The sequence below is a fragment of the Postia placenta genome, assembly GCF_002117355.1.
Source record: "Postia placenta MAD-698-R-SB12 unplaced genomic scaffold POSPLAscaffold_15, whole genome shotgun sequence".
NCBI lineage: Eukaryota > Fungi > Basidiomycota > Agaricomycetes > Polyporales > Adustoporiaceae > Rhodonia > Rhodonia placenta.
This window is the reverse complement of record NW_020169846.1, coordinates 750,775-773,660: the sequence shown is the minus strand read 5'-3', so window position 1 is coordinate 773,660 and position 22,886 is coordinate 750,775. Positions and strand designations below refer to the sequence as shown.

At 52.4% G+C, this 22,886-nt stretch overlaps 11 protein-coding genes across 11 annotated transcripts; 5 read left to right on the top strand and 6 right to left on the bottom strand.

Annotated features, from left to right (window-relative positions):
• Nucleotides 1-358: 358 nt before the first annotated feature.
• On the top strand, nt 359-3,764 carry POSPLADRAFT_1153815 (hypothetical protein; the record flags this gene model as incomplete). Its single annotated transcript, XM_024486780.1, has 2 exons — nt 359-479; nt 3,574-3,764. Coding segments are annotated over 2 exons (312 nt in total), but the record flags the coding sequence as incomplete, so codon positions are not given.
• A 330-nt stretch (nt 3,765-4,094) lies between these two features.
• Nucleotides 4,095-5,315, bottom strand: POSPLADRAFT_1153995 (hypothetical protein; the record flags this gene model as incomplete). The annotated part of the gene is made up of 3 exons (XM_024486797.1): nt 4,095-4,967; nt 5,020-5,125; nt 5,176-5,315. Coding segments are annotated over 3 exons (1,119 nt in total), but the record flags the coding sequence as incomplete, so codon positions are not given.
• A 2,744-nt stretch (nt 5,316-8,059) lies between these two features.
• Nucleotides 8,060-8,531, top strand: POSPLADRAFT_1153768 (hypothetical protein; the record flags this gene model as incomplete). Its single annotated transcript, XM_024486773.1, has 2 exons — nt 8,060-8,101; nt 8,235-8,531. 2 exons carry the CDS (start codon nt 8,060-8,062, stop codon nt 8,529-8,531), a joined length of 339 nt encoding a protein of 112 aa, XP_024335104.1.
• A 28-nt stretch (nt 8,532-8,559) lies between these two features.
• Nucleotides 8,560-8,829, bottom strand: POSPLADRAFT_1153904 (hypothetical protein; the record flags this gene model as incomplete). Its single annotated transcript, XM_024486787.1, has 1 exon — nt 8,560-8,829. The coding sequence occupies one exon, from the start codon at nt 8,827-8,829 to the stop codon at nt 8,560-8,562; it is 270 nt and encodes an 89-aa protein (XP_024335103.1).
• Nucleotides 8,830-9,645: 816 nt separating this feature from the next.
• POSPLADRAFT_1049526 (hypothetical protein) lies at nt 9,646-10,161 on the top strand (the record flags this gene model as incomplete). The annotated part of the gene is made up of 4 exons (XM_024479772.1): nt 9,646-9,748; nt 9,801-9,853; nt 9,915-9,948; nt 9,998-10,161. The coding sequence occupies 4 exons, from the start codon at nt 9,646-9,648 to the stop codon at nt 10,159-10,161; spliced, it is 354 nt and encodes a 117-aa protein (XP_024335102.1).
• Nucleotides 10,071-10,946, top strand: POSPLADRAFT_1041405 (hypothetical protein; the record flags this gene model as incomplete). Its single annotated transcript, XM_024477903.1, has 2 exons — nt 10,071-10,120; nt 10,187-10,946. A coding segment is annotated over one exon (432 nt), but the record flags the coding sequence as incomplete, so codon positions are not given.
• A 551-nt stretch (nt 10,947-11,497) lies between these two features.
• POSPLADRAFT_1041404 (hypothetical protein) lies at nt 11,498-12,296 on the bottom strand. Its single transcript, XM_024477902.1, has one exon. It carries the CDS (start codon nt 11,876-11,878, stop codon nt 11,660-11,662), a length of 219 nt encoding a protein of 72 aa, XP_024335100.1. The 5' UTR covers nt 11,879-12,296; the 3' UTR covers nt 11,498-11,659.
• Nucleotides 12,297-12,590: 294 nt separating this feature from the next.
• On the bottom strand, nt 12,591-13,936 carry POSPLADRAFT_1154516 (hypothetical protein; the record flags this gene model as incomplete). Its single annotated transcript, XM_024486857.1, has 4 exons — nt 12,591-12,626; nt 12,734-13,492; nt 13,545-13,574; nt 13,913-13,936. 4 exons carry the CDS (start codon nt 13,934-13,936, stop codon nt 12,591-12,593), a joined length of 849 nt encoding a protein of 282 aa, XP_024335099.1.
• Nucleotides 13,937-16,725: 2,789 nt separating this feature from the next.
• Nucleotides 16,726-17,311, top strand: POSPLADRAFT_1153693 (hypothetical protein; the record flags this gene model as incomplete). The annotated part of the gene is made up of 2 exons (XM_024486764.1): nt 16,726-16,767; nt 16,895-17,311. 2 exons carry the CDS (start codon nt 16,726-16,728, stop codon nt 17,309-17,311), a joined length of 459 nt encoding a protein of 152 aa, XP_024335098.1.
• A 93-nt stretch (nt 17,312-17,404) lies between these two features.
• POSPLADRAFT_1071423 (hypothetical protein) lies at nt 17,405-20,290 on the bottom strand (the record flags this gene model as incomplete). Its single annotated transcript, XM_024482445.1, has 9 exons — nt 17,405-17,501; nt 17,612-17,684; nt 17,743-18,134; nt 18,189-18,330; nt 18,391-18,715; nt 18,776-19,036; nt 19,095-19,543; nt 19,724-20,160; nt 20,219-20,290. The coding sequence occupies 8 exons, from the start codon at nt 20,288-20,290 to the stop codon at nt 17,657-17,659; spliced, it is 2,106 nt and encodes a 701-aa protein (XP_024335097.1). The 3' UTR covers nt 17,405-17,501; nt 17,612-17,656.
• A 394-nt stretch (nt 20,291-20,684) lies between these two features.
• On the bottom strand, nt 20,685-22,105 carry POSPLADRAFT_1067571 (hypothetical protein; the record flags this gene model as incomplete). The annotated part of the gene is made up of 1 exon (XM_024482200.1): nt 20,685-22,105. One exon carries the CDS (start codon nt 22,103-22,105, stop codon nt 20,795-20,797), a length of 1,311 nt encoding a protein of 436 aa, XP_024335096.1. The 3' UTR covers nt 20,685-20,794.
• Between the last annotated feature and the right edge of the window lie 781 nt (nt 22,106-22,886).

The following is a 22,886-nucleotide window of genomic DNA, read 5'->3' as shown; positions in this document are numbered from 1 at the left end:
TGCGCGTTGGTCCGTGCGCAGCTGGTCTGTGCGCAGCATGCCGACGCGGCCCCGGGGGGCGGTGAGTCAGAGCGGCTGCGTCAGCGGGGCCCGAGCTGTGCCGTGCACTGCCGTCCTATCTAATCTGATCGTACAGTAGATAACGATGTGTCCGTATCGGGCAAGTAGTACAGAGGTCGCGGGTTCGAGCCCGCGAAAAGGAAAAAATTAAAAAATGGCTAGACGCCGTACCAACTCGTGACACTATCTAGGTATCGTAGGGTACAGTAAGGGTGCGCACCACCCAACCTATAGGAAGTGAATGTGAGTTTGTGGGAGTCCCGAGGGACGCCGGCAGCTGTGGAGAGTTTCGACCTAATGTCGCGACTTGAGGTCAAGCGACAGGGGAAGATCTGAAAGCTGGGGGCGTCCGACTAAATCTCACCGAAGCGATGGTGAGCAGCGCTCAAACCTAAGGCTAGGGACAAGAAAGTATATTAGTTAGTAAAGGTAAGTAAGGGATACAAAGGGAGGCTTACTAACCTAGGGACAAGAGGTCGAAACTGAGGTCCCTAGGGCAGCAGAGGCCGGCTTATATACATGGGGAATTTAGGGCAGGCTGTGCACGTTGGTCCGTGCGCAGCTGGTCTGTGCGCAGCATGCCGACGCGGCCCCGGGGGCCGGTGAGTCAGAGCTGCTGTGTCAGCGGGGCCCGAGCTGTGCCGTGCGCTGCCGCCCCATCTAATCTAATCGTACAGTAGATAGTGACGCGTCCATATCAGGCAGGTAGTACAGAGGTCGCGGGTTCGAGCCCGCGAAAAGGAAAAAATTAAAAAACGGCTAGACGCCGTGCCAACTCGTGACACTTTTCTAGATAGAAACCAGACTCCTTCTGGACCATGACATCATTCTGACATCATAGGTAGGAGCTAGGCTCAGGCACTAGGCCATAGGCCGGTCAATTCTGGACCCTAGGCCCAGGGCAGGGCAGGGCCAGACTATGACATCATATATGACATCATAGAACATATGATACTTAGTAATCCTTACCCAGCTAGGTACCAGGGGTCCATTACCGGTCCCTGGGGGGTTTTCCCTCATGTATATAAGGCAGCATCCTGGGGCACCCTGTCCCCCAGTTCTATTCACTTCGTTGTTGCGCTTAACAGCATTACCTCCCCATACTTAAGTGCTATTATCTCCCCCCCTCAATATCAAGCTATAAGGTGGGTTTGTAGGTTTTGTGATAGCTTCGGTAAGACTCAGTCGGACGCCCCCAGCCCTTAGGTTTTCTCCAGTCACTTGACCTCAAGTCGCGACAGTGGATGTATCACGTCTCTATGATGGTCAGCGGCAGATGATATATCATCCTGCCAGGTACTGGTGACACGAGCACCTGTTGTTATAGCCAGATATGCAGCAAAGACGCGCTCCTCGTGTATATACTACAAGCCCGCATGTCACTGCCAACATAATGATGACTGGTACTGTGTATGCTTCATCTGCTTCAGATACATATCAAGAACAAGTGAGTGAGCGCAAATGGTAGCAACGAGGGATAACATGTAGCAGAAGCATTGAAGTAATGCCACTGTAAGGCTATTTTCAATCGAACTCTTCATGCCCGGCCGAACGTGGATATTGATTAATGTTTGACAGTGTACTGTGTGATGTGATTTTTGAGGATCTGGTCAGGAGGCTGCATCCAGTGATGCATCGCAAGGATTCTGTAACAATATAAATGGGAAGCTGCTAATTGCGTGTGGTGACGAACTCCATTCAGAACAAACATCAAGAATTCCAGATCAGGGGTTGACGTTCACATTGCCTCGATTCGATTCACTCAAGGAGTCATTTCTTCCAGACTCTGCAAAATCAGCCCGAAGTGTGCGTGTGGACAGCAATCTAGAAGCCGAATGATCTTCACCACACTAATACACATGTATCCCCAGAGGGCACTTTCTTTGTTCTCCGATCCGGATGACCCGCGAGAGACATTCAGTGTGGCATACCCATGCGTACGCACCATTATGGAGTCGTCCTACGATTGTAAACGTTTTCTAGTATAACCCTTTTTGCCCGCTGAGCAGCACACTCAACTCGCAAATGGGATAGTTATAGGCCCCTGTTTGCAACTGTGAAACCACATAGTCATGATTCGACGCTCTGTTGTGCATCACATCGTGTGCGACAAGCGCTGCAGTGACTCGATTCAAGTCCTCTCTGCCGCGTGATGAACAGGATCCAAATCCTTAGTCGGCATACGCCGACATGTTTCAGCAGGGAAACAAGTGCAGAACAACCTCAAAAAGCATTGCTTCGGAGGTGGGTTCAGTATATGCCTTGAGGAGACTATGCATGCTTCCGGAACATCTGGACCATGATCAGGGTGACGGTATCTCCGAGCGGGACATCATATGATCCTGTCCACAACAAGGCAAAAGCATAAGTGCATCCCCAATCGGTAGACCAAACTTTTCATCTCCGCCGGCGCCCTCTAGGAGATCACTGCAAGGATCTCCAGACATCAGCTGGAAGAGTGTCCTTCTCGCAGCCTGCGAGAAACTCGTACGTACAGCAATAGTCCCCAGTAATTCATTTTAGCGAGATCTTATTGGAAAGGAAGAGACAGACGTATGCATTATCCACACAGGGGCTTCTGTACTCCGTTACACTGTTATAACAATCATTATTTGTCCCTGGCACGTATTGAGCAATCCAAAGCATCTGCATTCTCGGTGTGGCGTACATGCCTGGTGCGGGCCGCCCGTGCACGCTGGGCACTGCGCCGCAATAACTTGACATAATTGTGACGACTCATGACAGGCTGTGGAAGCATGCGGACCTCGACAGTTTTGGCTACGCAAAAGGTGCCTGGCAATATGGCTAGAATGGGAAGACTCTGGGTAGATGCTTCTGCGTACACTAGGGCACATATTTGGAAGTGTTAGGGATCACAATATCAACTCCTCATTTGATGATGTAGTAGAAAATGAGACTTTCTACAATTTTAGCACCTTCGCACACTGAGAAGGCCTCTGCAATGTCTCGCAGTGAATTGTACTTTCTTGGCCGAAATTCAACAAATTGAAGTAACGTGCATGCAGTGATCACTGAATCCTGTACCCTTCCCTGGTATTTCCAATGGGAAGATATCGCTACCTTCATTGGGAGCACAGCTGCTTGCAAGCTGCTGGAACTCGTTCCGTGTACATCGCTGTATAGACCATCGCTACGCCGTATGCGTTGCTTGGTCCTTGGTGGGAGCCTACCAGTGAAAAACTCGATGAACGCAATATAGAGACTATGACGATGAGCCTTCCTTGCGAATCCAGAGAGCACAGTATGGAGCTCCTCCGTGATTATACGTTACGATATGCTGGGTGTCTCAAATCTATCTCAGCATTGGGCACCGACACCTGTCGCGACTTGAGGTCAAGCGACTGAGGAAAAACCTAAATGCTGGGGGCGTCTGACTAAGTCTTACCAAAGCGATGGTGAGCTACGCTCAAACCTAAGGCTAGGGACAAGAAAATATATTAGTTAGTAAAGTAAGAAAGAATACAAGTGAGGGCTTACTGACCTAGGGACAAGAGGTCAAAACTGAGGTCCCTAGGGCAGCAGAGGCCGGCTTATATACAGGGGTAGATAAGGGCAGGCTGTGCGCACTGGTCCGTGTGCAGCTGGTCCGTGCGCAGCATGCTGACGCGGCCCTGGGGGCCGGTGAGTCAGAGCGGCTGCGTCAGCGGAGCCCGAGCTGTGCCGTGCACTGCCGTCCTATCTGATCTGATCGTACAGTAAATAACGACGTGTCCATATCAGGCATGTAGTACAGAGGTCGTGGGTTCGAGCCCGCGAAAAGGAAAAAATTAAAAAACAGCTAGACGCCGTGTCAACTCGTGACAACACCCCTACAATAGCGAGATTCAGTGCTCAGAATGTGTTACAACCCCGATGGCAGCAGCCATATTTCACCATCATAGTCCCTGAAGACAAGCAATCCTGTGATGACATATTTGATGTGAGCAGAGGCAGCAAAAGTATGGTTTAATGACAGCTGAACAAATGAATTCCATCCATGTCTATTCACAGGAACATCCAGACCAGCGAGAACATCAGTACTTGTGTACAAGCGGGTCTGGAACAAAGAAGCCAGTGGTCATACCATATAGCGCGGCTACATAAGTGTGCATGTCGCGGGCATACCAGCCTGCGACTAACCTCCGCACCCATTTCCACCAACTCGGCTGAGGATCGGTAAAGAGCATACCACCAGCCTCGAACCAGGGAGGATAAACCCCCGAGCTGCCCCAGTCAATCAACCATAGCTTCCCGTCGTCACCCAGCACGACATTTCGTGGAGTAAGGTCCCCATGAACAAGGACCAGCCGCTCTCTCTGCACAAACGGCGGGGTATCGAGGCTCCGCTCCCTGATGTATTGTGAGACGCGCAAGCGTCCATTGAGCCATTCGAACAACGCTGCGGCGGATGAGAAGGGGCCGCAATGATAGTCGGCACCCATTGCGGGGCCAAAGCACTTCAGCGGCTTTGAAAGATCATCCGTGAGCGGCCCGGGGATTTGGCGTTCGATCTGCTCTGTCCGTACGCGTCTGAGCTGGCGGATGTAGCCACGGAGCGTCCATGCGATGACGAACTTCCGCCAGGGGCTGAGGTCGTCCCAGCACCAGTCGAGCGAGCGCCCTTGGATGTGTTCCATAGCCAGCAAGAATGTTTCACCGCGTTTGAAAATGCGCAATGGTTTGGGAACGGGGATCGACGTCTGAGCGCGAACGATCTCCATTGCGCGAGCTTCAAACTCCCCAAGCGTATAGCTACCCGTTTTGACGATTACTCGAGGTGATATGATAAAGATAGGTGGAGGTTGCAGACCGGATTGGGAAGAGCCGAGAATGCGCAATTCCGGAGCACCATGGCATAGCTTATAGATCTCTTCGTCGGTGAGAGATTCCTCCCACCATAACTCGCTCTGTGCACGTATGTTTGAAACTTCTCATGAGCTACGCGTAGACGGGACTTACATTACTGTTTGGCTCCGGTTGAGCGACTGTCTGCCTGAACCATGAAAAAGGATGTAGACCACTCAGGCCGATATTGAAGCTCAATGCACGCATCGAGTGCTTTGCGCTGCAATGTTGTTAAGTCGAGAGCCACGCGCGAACTTTCTGTGTAGTTACCTATGGCTGAGGATCGTGGTGAAACAAGTGTGTTGGAGGCACGTGGTGAACGCTTCGGGACGCAGTCGATGTTTGTCTCTGTGGGCGTCATCGCTCAAGCGCTCAATATTCAATGCCCGTACTCGGATAAGCGCCCACACTTCGTATCTCGTAGTCTAGAGAGCTTGCTGAGGCCATCGGGATTGTTTCAGATGTGGCGAGGAAATTGATTCGATGAGTGATATATTTTTGATAGTAGTACAGAAAATATGAACATAGAGCCGAGTACGACTAGTATGAGGAACTTCAAGTTATCACTGGCAGGTACTCGCTCGAAGTCCGCTGGTCGTGAGCACGCAGATAGTGTGGAGGACCACATGTGTCCTTCAGCTGGGTTGAAATTTCAAGCGACAATGGACTCCGTCACCAATAGTTATGTCGAGCCCTCATCCTGAACCGGGAGTTTTTTCAGGGATCTTTCTCTTTTTGTTACGTTGTCCTGTCGCATCCCAAGGGTCTCATCGACAGGGTCCAGCACATACAGGCGATAGGAAATAAGAATTACCGTCGGACGTGCGGCGTTGACCACGTTCATCTTTCTAGGATTGGGTCCGACGGGTCGTCTGAAGGAGACTACAGTTGGGATAATCGGCGGCACAGGCGGCCTCGGCGCAGATTACGACGCTGTGATTCTAGCTGAAATCGTGTAGTCATGCAAGAACAATGGGTGAGCGCAAATGGCAATGACCAAGAAGATCATCATATAGTAGAAGCATTGTAATAATGCTACCGTCTGATCTCATCGATAAAAGACTGCGTGCAGCATGCATGGCTGAACCGGGATATTAGGTTCCTGTGAAGCGTGAACTCGGTGCTCTGTGAGAATCTAGTCAGGATGATGCATCAGTTGATGCAATGCAAGGATTCTGTAGTGAGACGAATGGGAGACTCTTGATTGTAATGAGGCGCTGCGCAGCGTAGGATAGAGACGATCACCACTTGGAAAATTGTCAAGGCATCTCAGATCTCAGGGACTGATATCCCACTACCTCGGTTCAGTTCACTCAACGAGTCATTTCTTCCATATACTGTAACATAAGCCCGAAGTGTGCGCGTGGGTAGAAGCCTAGAAGCCGAATGGGTATCGCCGCGCTATTACACATGTATCCTCATAAGGCACCTTCCTTGTTCTCCAATACGGATGACCCGCGGGAGACGTGCACCAAATCCAGTGTGGCGTACCTATGCGTGCGCAACATTATAGCGTGAACCTACGGCTGGGAATATTCATCTAGTAGTATTCCGTTGTACGCTGACCTGGTCACTTGCTTCGTTAGATCTTGCCAGGCCCCTGTTCGCGCCTGTGAAGCCGTATAACGATCAACCCGCGACGTTCACGGGCCGTTACTCGTGAGACCAACGCTAGCCCAACGTCGAGTCTTCTGTGCCGCATGGCGAGCGGGACTTGAATTCTCCGTCATCATACACTCAGATGCTTCCATAGTGAGGCACGCTAAACAAACCCAGAACGCATTGGTTCGGAGGCCCGTGTCGTGTAATGTACGCCTGGAGGAGATCTTCTGGTATATCCGGTCCACATATCCGAGTGGCACGTCCTATGCTCATTGCAAGACGAAAACACAAGACTACCTCAGATTGGTGGGCCTCGCTTCTCATCTCCGCCGGCACCCTCGAGGAGATCACTGCAAGGATCTTGGCTCATCAGCTGGAACAGTGTCCTTCTCGCAGCCTGTGAGACACTCGTAAGTAGAAGGTCCCGGGTCATGAAACGCGGCAAGGTCTCAGTGGGGATAGAACGACGGGCATACGTGTGATCCAGACAGGAACTTCTGTATGACACGACACTTCTGTGAATATATGTGATCATCCCGTGAGTCGTGTACATGCCTGTCCGCGCTGGCCACGATATCTTGACAGTTCTGCCACAGTCGCGATTCACGAAAGTCATGTGGGCGTGTTTACGAAATGCACAATAGCAGGGAAGATACTTATTGTTGTGGCTGGAATGGCAAGCTCTCAGGCGCGGAAAGGGACAGTCTGCGTGCACAGCGCATGCAGACCGTCCCTTTTTCGCGCCTACATTGCGTGTTTGAAAGCGTTAACAACTCGGCATATCAATTATTTCTTGCTTAAACTAGCTAGATAATAAAACGTACCACACAACCTCGTGCTGCCGTACACTGACATGATCTCTGAGGCGTGTCTGTTGAACTGCAAAGATTAGTTCAGAAAAGTCACAGCAACGGAATGTGACGTAGTGATGTCCGTCAGCTAGGCAGCAATCCCATAGAAAGGATGGTGTTGCCATCATACGGGGTAGAGGTTTTCGCGAGCTGCTCGAACACATTCCACCTACAGTGCTAATATCGCTGCGAAAGTTGTAGTAACGCCACAATCCCAAGTTCAGATCTCGGCGCCTAGAGTTCAGATGGATCGGCGCTGATTGCCGTGAACAGTTCGCTTAGACTGAGACGAACTGCACGGCGCTTCAGCGCTCCGCCCTTCGTGCCTTTTCACTGCTACATACGCGCTTGGCAAATGTAACGGGGCAGGTTGTACTGTCAGACATGGGTATCCGGAGCCGGCGTAGGTTGATGGAATTGTCTACTCTGCTCTCAGGAGACTAGTTGTACTCTGCGTCGTTCACTAGTAGACTAGCAAAAATGGACTTCGAATTGATGTTGTGGTCTCCCTTGTCCTAGATCTGTGAGTCTTACGAATGAGGACATGGAATAAGGAGCAATTTGCACGCGGCTTGATGTCTAAAGGCAGGACGGCGGCAGCAGCTTCTTCGGCTTGCAGACGGATACGTGAGCCTGTGTCACAACTGTTTGCGCGTGACAGTGGATAGTGGACCAACCGTGTCACACCATAGTTCGTATTCATGGCTGAGTCCGAGTCACTCCTCACACCCAAACAGCAGGAGGTATGTGTCGCCTCGTCAGGAATTATGAACATCATACCTTGGCTGACGGAATTCTTGCAAAAAGCCATGTTCGCGCAATACCGCCTCGTCGCGTTCACACTTGCCACGTCACACATTTGTCCGCATTAACGAGGACTATGCCGTGGAGTCCCAGTTCTTCGGCTGGCTTGTCACCTTCGACCAAGTTGCCGACATCAACCTTCGTATAGATCGCAGTCCCTTGACCCATAAGGACCTTGATTGGTGGGAGAAGGCTGCCTGTGGAGGCGCACTCACCTGGAAGCTGAAACAATTGACCGACATCGAGACCATTAAAGTCAGGTCTGCTTATGCAGACTACGACGTGGACCCGGCACACTTTCTCCTGTTGAGCGATTACGACAGCAAGGAACAAAGTACACAAAAAGTACAATACAGACATGACTACTAAACAAAACAAACAGACATCATGTTTTTGCTCATGCGCCCTCCAAACGACGAATCATCCGCCTCTCCCGCTCGCCGACAACTTTGACCAGGCCCTCCTGTTCCAGTTCCCGAATGACCTGCTGGAACTCCGCCGAACTGATGCGGACCGAGCTCTGGCTCTCCAGCTGCTGCAATGCGTCCGCCCAACGGACGCCCCGCGTCCCCCCTGCGCTGCCATCCAGCATTACCAGCACCGCCTTCCGCATATCTCCGCGCAGTTTGCGCTGCTGCCGCCCGACACTGGTGTCCAGCAGACCCATGTCAATTTCGCCCGTTGTGGGATCGCGGGCACTCGTGTTTTCATGCAAAGGGATAGCTCACGGACAATCGACTTCATCTCGCGATATGTCAAGTACGCTGAATCTTATGGGCAAAAACTGTCGCTCTGACGATAATCCATGCAGATTCGATAATTGTGTCTGGCTCGTCCTCAATGACGTCGTTATTGGCGTCGCCTTCGGGTCGTTCCTATGCGAGAACAGATCATTGTTGTCCCGGATTCTGGATCAGTACGTACAGGTAGGGTTCCCGAGTGTCTATGCAACATCAACGAATACGATCTCATGGGACCTCAGCTGTACCTCGTCGATTCCATAAAGCATGCGCTTCCGACAATTGGCCTGCGGGACTCAAACTGAACACCGAGCGTAGCCAGTTCTACTGCCACACGCTCCTCGGCGTGGTTTCTACCTGGGGTTGTGCGTCCTACACCATCCGCTCTCTTAGTCCGTTGTATCTGACGCACACCAATTATTCAATATTTTTAGATGTCCTGCGATGCGCGGCGCCGTACTTACCTGCTTTCCCATGGGTGACGGGGACCATGGGTGGCTGCGGCATGACGATGGTCGTCTCGTTGCTATCAGGGGAAGCGATTCGACGTACTTCGGAATCGGCTTGACTCGTGGGATTAGGACATCGATCAGTTGTTGCTGGGCACAATTCTGTTCACGTTAATCGCCTTCCTCTCTCCAACCGTGCTCACATACTACGCGCTCTTCGCTGCGGTACGACACACCATTCTGTATCCTATTGTACACTGGCTCATGCGAGTTGCTTAATAGACTCACCTCAGCATGAAAGCGCTCTGTGCTATCCTCGACACGGTCATTGCGCTGCTCAACCATTTCCCGCTCTTTGCCTTGATGCTCCGTATCAAGGACCCGATGCGTCTATCAGGCAAGCACTATCCACGCATGCGCGAATGTCAGAGTGACTGACATCCACGTAGGACAGGTTGCATTCAGGCGACTGGCTGGACGAGAAGGATCTTTGATTCTCGAGGTAATCTTGATCAACGCGATGTTCCAAGTTGCGAATCTGACGCGGGTTCTGCTTAAATCAGCCAGCTCTGCTGTCATCGGTGTTCGTGCACTACGGTGAGCTCCTTATGACGACACGACAAGAAGAGATCTGACCTGCAGATAGCCCACTTATGGTCTCGCCTTGCTAACCATTATGGTCCTGAGGGCGTTTTCTGCCTGCTCCTGTTAGGGCGACGACTCACTCGAATCCCACGTGCTATAATCCGCTTCAGCATGGTCCCCAAGGGTAAGGATGATGATGAATCACGGAAAGAGGAAAAACAATAGTGTAACATTATTCATGCAACACAAGGGACCTTTATTACAATGTATGTGTATGAAGTGTGATCGTGTTGGGATTGACATATTGAAGTCGGCTCGGACTCCCCTCAAATTGAGTCCTTCGACTGCCGCAAGATCGGCCGCCGCTGCGACTACTTGGTACACTGGTGCGGCCAGCCGGTGTCGGAACGCTCGCGAGTAGGCCTTTCGGACGTCCCGCGCTCACTCAACGAGTCGCTCGGGCGTTTCCACCGCCGACATCCTAGCCTCCCTCGTCCGCACCGAGTCGCTGCAATTTTGGGCCCCCTCGGTATATCCGGATGGCACCTCTCTACTCGCTTCGCCTGCGTCTCCTGCTTCACTCCGTCCCGTCTCGCTTGCTCAACCCTTCTGTTCGCCTTCGTCGCCCACCACTCGTCAGACACTTCGCGCCTCATACGGACCCTCTGCGCGCACCACGATCCGTGCCGGCCGCGTTTTGCGTCCTCCCTCGCTACGATCCCTTGGTCCTCAAGCGTCGCAGTGCTCCGCGGAGTGGGGTGATGTCAGCATCGTCGCGCATCAGTCGCCACCGGGCCTGCAATAGACCGGTCATGGTCGCACTGACCAAGTACATGCGCGGAAGATGCGTAATAAGACAGCCGAAAATTCGTATATAGGAACCAGTCGCGGATACAAACAGGCTGCTTACTGTACGTACCGTAGCACTGCCACGTCGCTCATGTATTCAAGCCACGAGGATTCTCGCGAGAATCCTCGCAGAGTCAAGGAGTATTTGACTACATTCTATTCTATCTCTTGCGCATAGGCTCGACTCGGACTCGATCACTCGGAAACCGATGCTCTGCCACTAATACCATACTCTACATCTTTATACTGAGGATCTTCGACTCCTGGCACCGTGATTCGTTCTCCTCTCGTAGTCCTTACAGCCGATGACTGACGCTGAGCAATCCCCTCAAGACGTTCACGCCCAGGTCAGCCGCTCAGCACGACGCCCTGTGCTGCAACAACAAGAAGTATAGAGCGCGCCGTCCGTCAACGCTTTCCGTCGCCTGTTCTGACCGACATCGGCATGTGGACGCTCGCAAGAATCTCATTCGAACAAATAGGCTATATTCTGTTTACACATTCTTTCAGACGTTATAGAAGAGTGGTGGACAGACGGCGTGGAGAAAGTGAGATTCGACTACGCAGAACGAATCATCTTCAAGCTACTACGGGCCTCTGTCAGTGATTTGAGAGTGAGTGTGTATGTACGAGTGGACGCTCACCTAGTAGAATGTGCCTAATGGCATTTGCAGTGACATGCTGCGCATATTGTCAATTTCAAGGGCCCCATGGTCCCTGAGTTCCTGTGCGGCCCTTGTTGTCCCGGACCATCCGTCGCGCGAAGGAGCGCAACGTGGGGCTCCACTGATCTGAGCGATCAGTCGAGCTCCACGATACGCTCCTCATCCTCATCCTTGAGCTCAAGAAACAGGCTGTATAGACATGTTTAGTATTATCTCTGACTCCCTGCGCCACATACTGCAGACAAACCACCAGTGTAAGACCATGCGCCAGATGCTTGGGTCGACTCTGAGCATACTAGGTGGACCACAGCGACAGGTGTGTTTTTATCTGTATCCCAAATACTCTCCAGATTGCAGACAGAGCGATTATCGGACTCGCTCCCTTCATATAGCCTGGCTACAATGTCTTGTTTTAGCAAAAGATTCATGGCGAAGTGACGAGTTGGCGAGAGCGGGGGAAAGAGGTTAAATGTCGAGCAGCCCTGACGTCTACCTCGACAGGCTCACGGTTTCCATAGCATGCTGAGCGAGAGAACAACTGCAAGTGGCATTGATCACGGTGGAATTATGGACAGGCGGCTGTAAGATGTGACATACGAAGATTGACTCGTGTTATCGAGTGATGGGCTGATACGGCAAGAATACAGGATCCAAGTTATGAAGATCATCGATGCATTCGTTACGAGTAAATTGCCCCAGAATCCGTCAGTGTGATGGTCCGATGATGCTGCTTCCACCAAATCAGACAGGATGGGACTCGCATAAGTACTTCTATCGGTATTCCTGAGGTGAGTCACTAGGGACTAGAGGAGATGCTCCGGCTGCCATCACCATAGGATTCTCGAAATACCTCAATAAGATTGTGGACTCCGAAAAAGTCGGAATTGAGCAAACATGGATTAAGAAGGACAGTTGGGATCATAGGGTACAGATAGCCATATGTTAGTTCCGTACTCGTTCTCACAGAGTTGGCAGCAACCTCACCTTGGATTCAATTTTGCACCACGACAGTAATTACATTTAACCGCAAAAATCAGTCAAACACATCCTCGGAATCCCACAATAGTGTGATAATGCATTCAATGTCAGCAGAGGCAGCAAAAGCATGGCTTAATCGTAGCTGAATCTATCTATGTGTATTCACAGGAACACCCGAACCAGCAAGAAGATCAGTACCTGTGTACAAGCGGGTCAGGGACAAAGAATCCAGTGGTCATACCATATAGCGCGCCTACGTAGGTACGCATGTCGCGGGCATACCAGCCTGCGACTAACCTTCGCACCCATTTCCACCAACTCGGCTGAGGTTGGGTGTAGAGCATGGCAGCAGCCTCAAACCAGGGAGGATAAACGCCCGAGCTGCCCCAGTCAATCAGCCATAGCTTCCCGTCGTCACCCAGCACGACATTCCGCGGAGTAAGGTCCCCATGAACAAGGACCAGCCGCTCTCTCTGCACAAACGGCGGGGTATCGAGGCTCAGCTCCCTGATGTATTGCGTGACCCGCAAGCGTCCATTGAGCCATTCAAACAACGCTGCGGCGGATGAGAAGGGGCCGCAGTGATAATCGGCACCCATTGCGGGGCCAAAGCACTTCAGCGGCTTTGAGAGATCATCCGTAAGCGGCCCGGGGACTTGGCGTTCGATCTGCTCTGTCCGTACGCGTCTGAGCTGGCGGATATAGCCACGGAGCGTCCAGGCAATGACGAACTTCCGCCAGAGGCTGAGGTCGTCCCAACACCAGTCGAGCGAGCGTCCTTTGATGTATTCCATAGCCAGCAAGAACGTGTCGCCATCTTTGAAAATGCGCAATGGTCTGGGGACGGGGATAGACGTCTGAGCGCGAACGATCTCCATCGCGCGAGATTCAAACTCCCCAAGCCTGTACCAACCCGTTTTGACGATTACTCGAGGTGATATGATGAAAATAGGTGGAGGTTGCAGACCGGGTTGGGAAGAGCCGGGAATGCGCAATTTTGGGGCCTTATGGCATAGCTCAATGATCTCCTGGTTGGAGAGAGATTCCTCCCACCATAACTCGCTCTGTGCGCGTATGTTCGAAACTTCTCGTAAGTTACACGTAGACGGGACTTACATTACTGTTTGGCTCCGGTTGAGCGACTGTCTGCCTGAACCATGAGAAAGGACGTAGACCACTCAGGCCGACACTGAAGCTGAATGATCGCATCGAGTGCTTTGCGCCGCAACGTTATCAAGTCAAGAGCCACGCACGAACTTTCTGTGTAGTTATTTGTGGCCGAGTATCGTATATTTAACGGTCGATGTCACGAGTTGGTACGGCGTCTAGCCGTTTTTTAATTTTTCCTTTTCGCAGGCTCGAACCCGCGACCTCTGTACCACCTGCCCAATATGGACGCGTCGTTATCTACTGTACGATTAGATTAGATGGGCGGCAGTGCGCGGCACAGCTCGGGCTCCGCTGACACAGCCTCTCTGACTCACCGGCCCCCGGGGCCGCGTCAGCATGCTGCGCACGGACCAGCTGCGCATGGACCAACACGCACAGCCTGCCCTTATCTTCCCCTGTATATAAGCCGGCCTCTGCTGCCCTAGAGACCTCAGTTTCGACCTCTTGTCCCTAGGTCAGTAAGCCCTCTCTTGTATCCTTTCTTACTTCACTAATTAATATATTACTTGTCCCTAGCCTTAGGTTTGAGCGTTGCTCACCATTGCTTCGGTGAGATCTAGTCGAACGCCCCCAGCTCTTTAGGTTTTCCCTGTCGCTTGACCTCAAGTTGCGACAGTCGATGATGTAGCATCATGAAAACCCTCATTGTACATATTGTACTTATGTAGTTTTATTAATTTAGCTCAAGTGAAATAATAGAAGGATTGGCAGTTATCTCTACTTGTTTTTTTTCTGACCACATAAGTTGGAATAAATCGGGTCTAAAAACCCTTTATGCAAGTCTAATCGGAGCGGTCCTAGCAAGGCGTATGCCCGCCGCGTTGGGTGCACGTGTTCACAACATGTGCAATGTCCTCTGCTCGACCTGCGAGTTGATCAGTGAGGACATGCCAATCACTTACCCAGCAATACTGTGAGGCAACCACGGCGTTGCTGAACAAGCAGATGGTGAATAGTGGAGGGATATAACCTGGTGGCCTGGTCAGGTGTTGGAGAGCGCACTCTCCTTCTCCATCCAGTTTACCACCAGGTAGGTTGCTGCAAATTGGAGTAGCGAGTGATTCCTAGCATCTCCGAAGTTCGGTCCAGGAACGAGTTCGAACCGTCCGAACCCTGAACCGAACCTGCGGTTCAGGTTCGGTTAATGTCATGAGTTGGCATATGATCAGCATATATACCTCCGGTCAGATGTCAAGCCAAGCTTGACATTGCACCCTTTTGGTGTAGAGGTTATGATGTGAGACTGGCGCATGCATGTAAATCCTTACAGTTAAGCTCAGTCCATAGATTTCCCCAGTGGTTCAGTTCAAGGTTCACAGCCATCATGGACCGGTCCGAACCGTGAACCGGAATCAAGTCTCACTGCTCGCAAAAAAAAAATTTAATGAAGCCTAAAATACTAGTCTACATTTGTCTAACCAACAGACAATGTCTCAATCTTGCCACAGGACCAGTGTGCACTGTTCCCCGAACAACGTCGTGATGCATACCCTGCCATCCGTTGGAAGATGCCGTTGCCTGCCGAAATAGGCAGGCTGACATAAGCAGAGATTGACGAATGCGACAACTATTACAGTGTCGCACCTTGCATATCCTTCTCAAATGCTGAGTCTTGTTGAAACGCGCTGACCCGCGCGGTCAGGAACGAGCTCGCAAGCTCGGGCGCGCGAGTAGCCGGGGGCCGGAGGCCCCTATCGTAGTATATAACGACCCCACGCGATGTACGTACCGCACGCGATTGTCCCTGACGGGCATCGCTACGCCCATGGACAAACACGCCCCCGCGCCGTTCGCACCATTGTTCCAACAAGTCTCTTGTTTGTTTATGTGTTATACTTATAGTATGACCCCAAAAATCAAAACCAACATCTTTTATATGTCCATTTAAGATTTTAAGGTTCAGCAGGTTCGAACCCACTCTGAACCTGCTGAACCCATTCAGAAGGTTTGGTCCAAGGTTCAGTCCGGTTCAAGCTGATGGTGTGTAGGTTCGGTTCAAGGTTCAGGGCAAGAGGCCCCTGAGCCGAGCTAAACCGAACTTTGGAAACACTAGTGATTTCTGTGTGCTGAACCCAGTTTACCACCAGCTCATGACATATTTCGCATATTTCGTGCTACTCACCTTTCCCTCCCTTGATGCTTTCGTCCTTGCTGTACACTTGAGGCCGACTAGTGTCTGACAAACATACAAATACATCTGTTTTGGTTCGGGTGTTTTGTCGGGTGAAAGCCGGCAGACACTGCGCCCTGCTAAACACATTCCCACGTGAGGATAAAGACCGTCGCTGGTTAGTGGTGCAAACATAAAGCAAGTGCCAATAATGTGATTCCTTCCACTTATTATCCCTGCGGTAACTCAATAAGACAGTGTAATTATAATCAGTTAAAAGAGGGTCTCCTATTCCCTCGCAATCGAGTAGTCCTAAGCATGGACAGTGTGAAGAAATGCATGTGTCCTTAGCATACGCGATTCATGCAAGCCTTGTGAGCATGCACACCCGATATACACGACTACAGACAAGACAATCAGTATTGTGGCTGAAACAAGATCCTACGACAATGAATGAATCTGAGACTGTGTCACGGTGCCAGGACCATATTGTGTGCGAAAGCATCAACAGTTCAGTATATCATTTCTTTCTTCCTTGAGATAGTATATGAATAGGAAGTTCGAACTCATTTCACGTACACTCCTGACATCGCGGTGCAAGGCCACAATCCGGAGCACAGATCCCAGCGCCTGGAGTTCAGATTGATTGGCGCTGATTGCCGTGGATAGTTCGCTTAGCTGAACGGCGAACCAGCGCTTCAGCATCCGCCCTTCGTCCCCGTTCGATGCCACATATGCACTTGGCGAATATAACGGGGCAGGCTGTACTCGTCCACTAGCGGGTTTTGTCAGTCTAGCAAAATAGACTCGACTTGATGAATGTAAACATAAATCTCGTGATGATGTTGTGGTCTCCCTTTTCCTAAAACTTCGAGCATAAGGAGCAACTTGCTCGTGGCTCGAAGTCCAGAGGCATCTTCAGCTTGTAAGTAGCCGAATATGTGAGCCTGTGTCACAGTCGTTTGCGCGTGACAGTGAACAGTGGGCACAACCGTGTCACCACCATAGCTCGTATCCATGGCCGAGTCCGAGTCACTCCTCGCACCCAAACAGCAGGAGGTATGTGTCGCAGGAGGTATGGGCACCACACGTTGGCTGACAAAATTCTTGCAAGAAGCGAAGATCGCGCACCACCACCTCGTCACATTCACCCTTGCCATCTCACACATTTGTCCGCATAAGCGAGGATTATGCCGTGGAGTCCCAATTCTTCGGCTGGCTTGTCACCCTTGACAAAGTTGCCGACATCGACCTTCGTATAGATTGCAATCCCTTGACCCATGAGGACACTGATTTGGCTCAGAAGGCTGCCTGTGGAGGCGCACTCACCTGGAAGCTGAAGCAATTGACCAACATCAACACCATTAGGGTCAGATCTGCTTATGCAGATTATGATGTGGACCGGGCACTCAAAAATAGTGTCTTCGATGCTGTCGAGGTCATATCGTGCTATGAACGAGGTATCCTTTGGCCGCCAACAAGGGCACAATATGACGAACTACTCTCGATATTGAAAGAATTTGGAATTGAGGAGGTGAGTGGACGGTGGTTTGTTCAGAGGGATGTGGGTCTGGCCGTCACGAAGAAGTATGGCATCAAATAGTCATGATATTACTATTTGGCAGGCGTAGCAATTGCAGAGTCCTATGATGTGCAATTTCTTTCGCGTGTCCTCTGTTCTCACATGCGACTCGCTCTAGTCCCGCGCGCTATGCTCCAGCATGGTCCCAAAGAGCAAAGATGGTGATCCACGAAGAGTAATAATATCATATAGAACATGTAGCATGAATATGCTATATTACATGGTATGTGCATGAAGACTGAAATTCGACTATACAGTGCATGGGATTCCGATGATGAAAATGCGATGTTGAGTATCATACCTACCAATTACAATACCTACCATTCCGATATGTGAATCAACGCGAGAGACATGCCAGAGTGGGTATCAACGCTTCCTATAGCGTCCTCCACGACTGCAGTGACCCCATCGTCAGACCAGGCACACATGGCAAACTACGGCATAGCACGCACCTGGCTTCAACCTCGACCCTTTCCCGTTTCCGCTCATGCATCTCCCGAGCCTTCTCATTGATCGCACTGGTCTCCTGCGTATCAGGGAATCCGATCTCCCAGTAGCCTGGAGGTGTCAGCGGACGCTCCCACTGCTGACGATGCCTCGAAATCTCTTGCCGATGCTTGGCAATGGCTTGCTCCTGTTCCGCCTCGTCCGCATCAATGTCCAGATCGACGGAGGTGAGTTGCTCCGAAGACAGCGCCTTTCCTTTACCCTTGCCAGACGGACTAGCCGCAGCGTCTAGATGTTTGTGACCAGAGCGAGCGGTGCGCTTGGAGGGAGTTGACTGGGGAGATTTCCACAGAGGTGCCTGCAGACGAGCGGGAAGGGGCCCTACGGCCTCGTAATACTGACGATGCCGTTCATGAATATCTTGAAGAGACGAACGTGGGGAGCGACAGACCTCGCGACAGCATTCGCAGTCAAACGCGTGCATATGCTTCCTCTGCTCTTTATTCCTCACAACTTCATTAAATTGGTGCTTCAACCCGCCATTCTGCTCCGTGTCAATTTCGTACAGCGCGTTGATCGTGGTCGGCTTGGTGCTGGTAGCAGCATATAGTCGGTCATTCAACGAGGCAATGGACTCGAGATGAATATCATACCTGGTACTGGCGGCATACCGCCCCCTGCCCTTGTATGCAGAGTAATCCTGTCGACGTCTCTTCCTCTTGCTAGGACTGTCCTGATTCTCCTTGTCCTTCCGTGGAGTCGATGGGGTACTGGAGGGCGTCGTTCGCCTCTTTTTGGGCGACCGAGGAGTTGAGTGCGTGGACGATGATCGCGCAGAGAGGTCTCTCGCGGGCAGCGGCTCGGGTGTGGTGCGGGCAAGTGGGGAAGCTGGTTGGACAAGTATCTGTTCGCCGCCATCAGCGCGTGCGACGACGATACGGCGAAGGCCAGGCTGGGTCCCATAGACAGGAGCAGGAGCTATATGTGGCGCGGCCATTCAGTTCTCCAAAGCCACGAGTGAGAGCCAATATAACTTACCCTGCGAGTCCTCTTCTGTTTCTGAGGACGGAGGATGGACAGCTTTCCGCTTCTGGCTTTTCCGCTTAGAAGGACAACTCTTGGAAGGAGACGACTGTAGGTGGCGCTCCGTGGCTGTCTCAACGGGGGATGCTCTTCGCGCAGCCGCAGAATCTATAGTACTGTTGCGAGCTTCCAAGAACCTCGCTGTCAACGAACTATGCTGCTGCTTCGCAGGACTGACCATGTCCTCGAAAGCAGACGCGTCCACATCCCGATCATCTACAGTGGATCAATGTGAGTGAGAACTAATCACGGTATCCGTAGGCCGAACACAAACTTGTAGGCGGCGTTACAGTCCCGCTCGCCAAGTCGCCTTGCGCACGCGTAGATGACTCTCCCAATCCAGGCGTGTCTGCCTCAGGGCCGTTCTTTAAATAATGCTTCCGCATTTTCAACACGCGTTTCCAGTTCGGCGTCTTCCCGTCCATCATGATGCTTGAAAGCGACGCCTCCTGCTCGTCAAACATCCAACGCTTGAAATTCCGCCACTTGGTGTAATCTGCCTGGTACTTGGCATCGTCGCACTCCTTCGCCTTCCGCAACGCGTCGTATTTCCTCTGTAGATCGCGCAGTTCGCCACTGAGGAGCAGCGAGTCGTTCGAATCGGGAAAGGTCGCTCGTTGCGGTAACGGAGAAGAAGGAGGCCCTGGGCTCGAAGGAGGTAATTCGCCCGCTCGGCGTACACGCGGAACAGTAGCATTGCGAGGTGTCACGTCATTCAGTGCTCTGAAGGAATACTATATCAGTGTATATTCAGTAAAGCCAAGCTTGACGGATGAATATTGTGGGTGGCACAATGACATGCGCATACACAACCCCCAAAGACAGCGAGCGACAGTCGGCGACAGTCAATGAACCACATCCAGATGTTCTTGCCGAATGAATGCAGGTAGACGGTGAACATACCTCTTCTTTATTGTTGCGGAGGGAGTGGGGAGACCAGTCGAAGATGGGACAAGGCGCGACACGGGAGTGGACTTGCTTTCCCATTCGCGCAGTGTGCTCTCTAAGCGTGCCTTCTCATGATGTGCTGCAGTGAGTTCCTCTCGAAGTTTACTGTTTTCCTTCTGCAACTCTTCGATCTCAAGCGACGCCTCGCCAAGCGCTTCGCGTGATTCCGCCCCGAGCTGGATGTGTTTGGCAACTTGCAGTTCCAGAGACTGTATTTGGGAAGCGCTCTTTTCAATGAATGCTCGGTGGTAGACCTCAGGCCTCGCTTCTACTGCGGTTTCGGCTTCGTCCAAATCTGCAAAACCCAATTGACTCGCTAAGTGATTCCCTCTGTTGGACAAGGCAAATATCTCGGCTCTAAGGTCGTCGCTCGCATACTTCTGCCTTCTAACCTGTCAGTACGCACCAGAGTCAATTGAGAATACACAAGCATATTATAAGCGACGACACCTTCTCTTCGAGTTCTTTGATCTGCTGCCTTGACGGAGGTCCTGGGCCCTTCTTACCCGAAGACTCCGCCATAACTATAGAGCAGTATCCCCCTGTTCTCCTCGAGGTTCTCCGGAAATATAGATAGCTGGAAGACAAGTAGGGTGATAGTCAAAAGGTAAGATTGAAGGATACGGTCGTCGACAATGACAATGACATCGTTCCCGTCGCGATCACGTGCGACAAGTGACGCGCGACGTTATGTGCGGCATATGTATGCGCGTGCTCATTTTTCATGCCTCAATACACGCTCAGCAGTCCGCGGTTTCGGCATTCGTGAATCACCACCGATGACCCGTACAAATCATGCACTAGATGCTTGAGTCGTTGAACCTCGAATTTGATGTCAAGCATCAGCGTTCAGCGACGCCTAGCATGTAAGCAGCTGTCTCTACAACTAGATACTCGATATCGAAGATGTCCAATCCACAATCGATGTCATTGGTCATTGACTAGTATACAATAACTTTCGTCTACGCATTCGCACCGCTCCTCTAGCAATTGTACAAACACAGTTGTTAATATCTTAATCCTTAATCATCTTCGCGTCAAGCCCAATAGCGAGCTAGGTGTTTCAACCTGTGCGCTAGGAAAATGCATCCTCCTGACACCCTCACCCTCCCTCCCTGCACTCGCGGCAGCAGCGGCAAATGGCGCATCAGCGGGCCTCGGCAGCGCCATCGCAGGAAGCACCGCGCATGCCCTCGGCGCCGACGCAGACATCCCCGGTGACGAGCTCATCTGCAGTAGCAGCGATGCTGCGGTCTCATCCTCGGGTGTCCACGTCGGCGAGCGCGATGACACGCTCGCACGGCGCCCGGTTGATTGCGGGGACGGCGGGGCCCCCGCACCGAGGGGGTGCGCGGGAGCAGGGAGGGCAAGTGTTGGGACAAACCCCGCGGAGCTCGATGAGCGAAAGCGGCCCGAGGGCGGCGGCGAGGGCAGCTGGGCGGGCGATGTGCTCGGGTTGGGGCCTGCGAAGGCGGCAATGCAGCTCGGATCAACGTATGGGTGTGGCAGCCATGATGCGATGGGCGGCAGGCGGGGTGAAGCGGACGGGCGAGATGCTGACGTTGTGAGGATGGGAGAGGCTGTGGCGCTGGTGAGGGGGCCTTCGACCTCGCCCTTCTCGCTGTCGTCAGCATACACATCTTCGTCTCGGTTGATTTCGACGGCCTCTGGTTCGGGGTCGAAGAGGGATGCTTCCGCAAGATCATCCGCGGCGCGCTTCCGCTTAAGGCCTGGAGCAGACGTCGAGGGTGCTTCGCGGGCGCATCTGGGACATTCTCCTTCCTCCAGCACCCTCACTTTCTCGATCAGTTCCTGCATATAAATGACGGTCTTTACGAGGACGTCAAGCTTGAACTCCTTCTCTTCCGTCTTGACCCTGCCTTTTTCGGGGTCCAGCCAGCCCTCTTTCGCCGCAGCTTCCTCGCGAGCGTTTACGAGGGCACTGAGTGTCGCCAGAGCCTCGTTGATCTTCGTGCGGCGTGCCTTCTCGATACGCGAGTGGTTCAGTTTGCGCTGCGTTTCCCGCGCAGAGCGTGACATCCCGCCGGCCCTGCGACCGCGGCGCCTAGGCGCACTTGCACGCGTGCTGGGCTCATATTCCTCTTCGTCTGCAGAGTCACTCTCAAGCCCGTCGGGGGCAGGAGAGTCGCGCACGGGCAACGGGTCCTTGGGCAAGATGGGGGGGCGTGCACGCCTTGGGGCACTTCTGCCAGTTGTCGTCTGCTCGGAGGAGAGGGTGTCGGCGGTGTCTGTTGTGTCTGTGCGCGCCCGCTTCGCTCGTCGCGGGGGATTGCAACTGCCCGCGTACTGGGGGAGCGTGTCTTTGGGGGCAGGCATGTCGAGATGGGGGTGTAGAGGAAAGGGGCGGGATGCGCACACGACCTACCCGGAGACGTACTGGCGGCATAAATACATGGAATGATGTGAATCCACCCAAATCCATTTCCATTCCCGACAGCCCCTGCGCTGGTGATATGGAGGGCCGATCGTGTCTGCGCCGATTGGTCGTGTGCGCAGAAACGTGCGCTGCGAAGTCGCAGGGGCGTCGCACGACCACAGCCTCGCACGCTGATTGGCTCGTCCTCAATGCACGTGCGGCGCTTGTTTCCTATCTTCCCGCCCAAAGTGGCGGAGGCGCTTCTGGGCACCAGTGCTCGTGTGGTTCCTGTTGGCAATTGCACCTGTATGTACAACTTCTCTCGCATGGGCGAGGAAGTGCGAGTGCCCGCCGCGTCAGGAGCAAATCCCCCTGTATCGTCACGCTGAAGAACGAACGTCGCATCGGCCCACGACGCCAAAGTGTGGCGATATCCACAGGTTGTTGCAGCAAACGTTGCTCTCCTACTTAAGAAGCTCTGTGTCAAAGCGAAAACCTACCACGTACTGCCTGGTCCACGTTCCCAGATGCCCCGTAACTTTGCTGCGAAGTGCTATCGCGAGAGGCTGAGGCGTGAGATCACAGAGCGTGCTAGTCGTAGTGGCTGCGAGGAGCAAGGCATTGTATTGGTCGATATGCTTGAGTCTACCTTAGCGCCGATTGGGATGGTATTGAGGCGACCATATTATGCCACTCCGGACACCGCCTTGCATATAGGTAAACCAGAGCAGCTATGTCGAG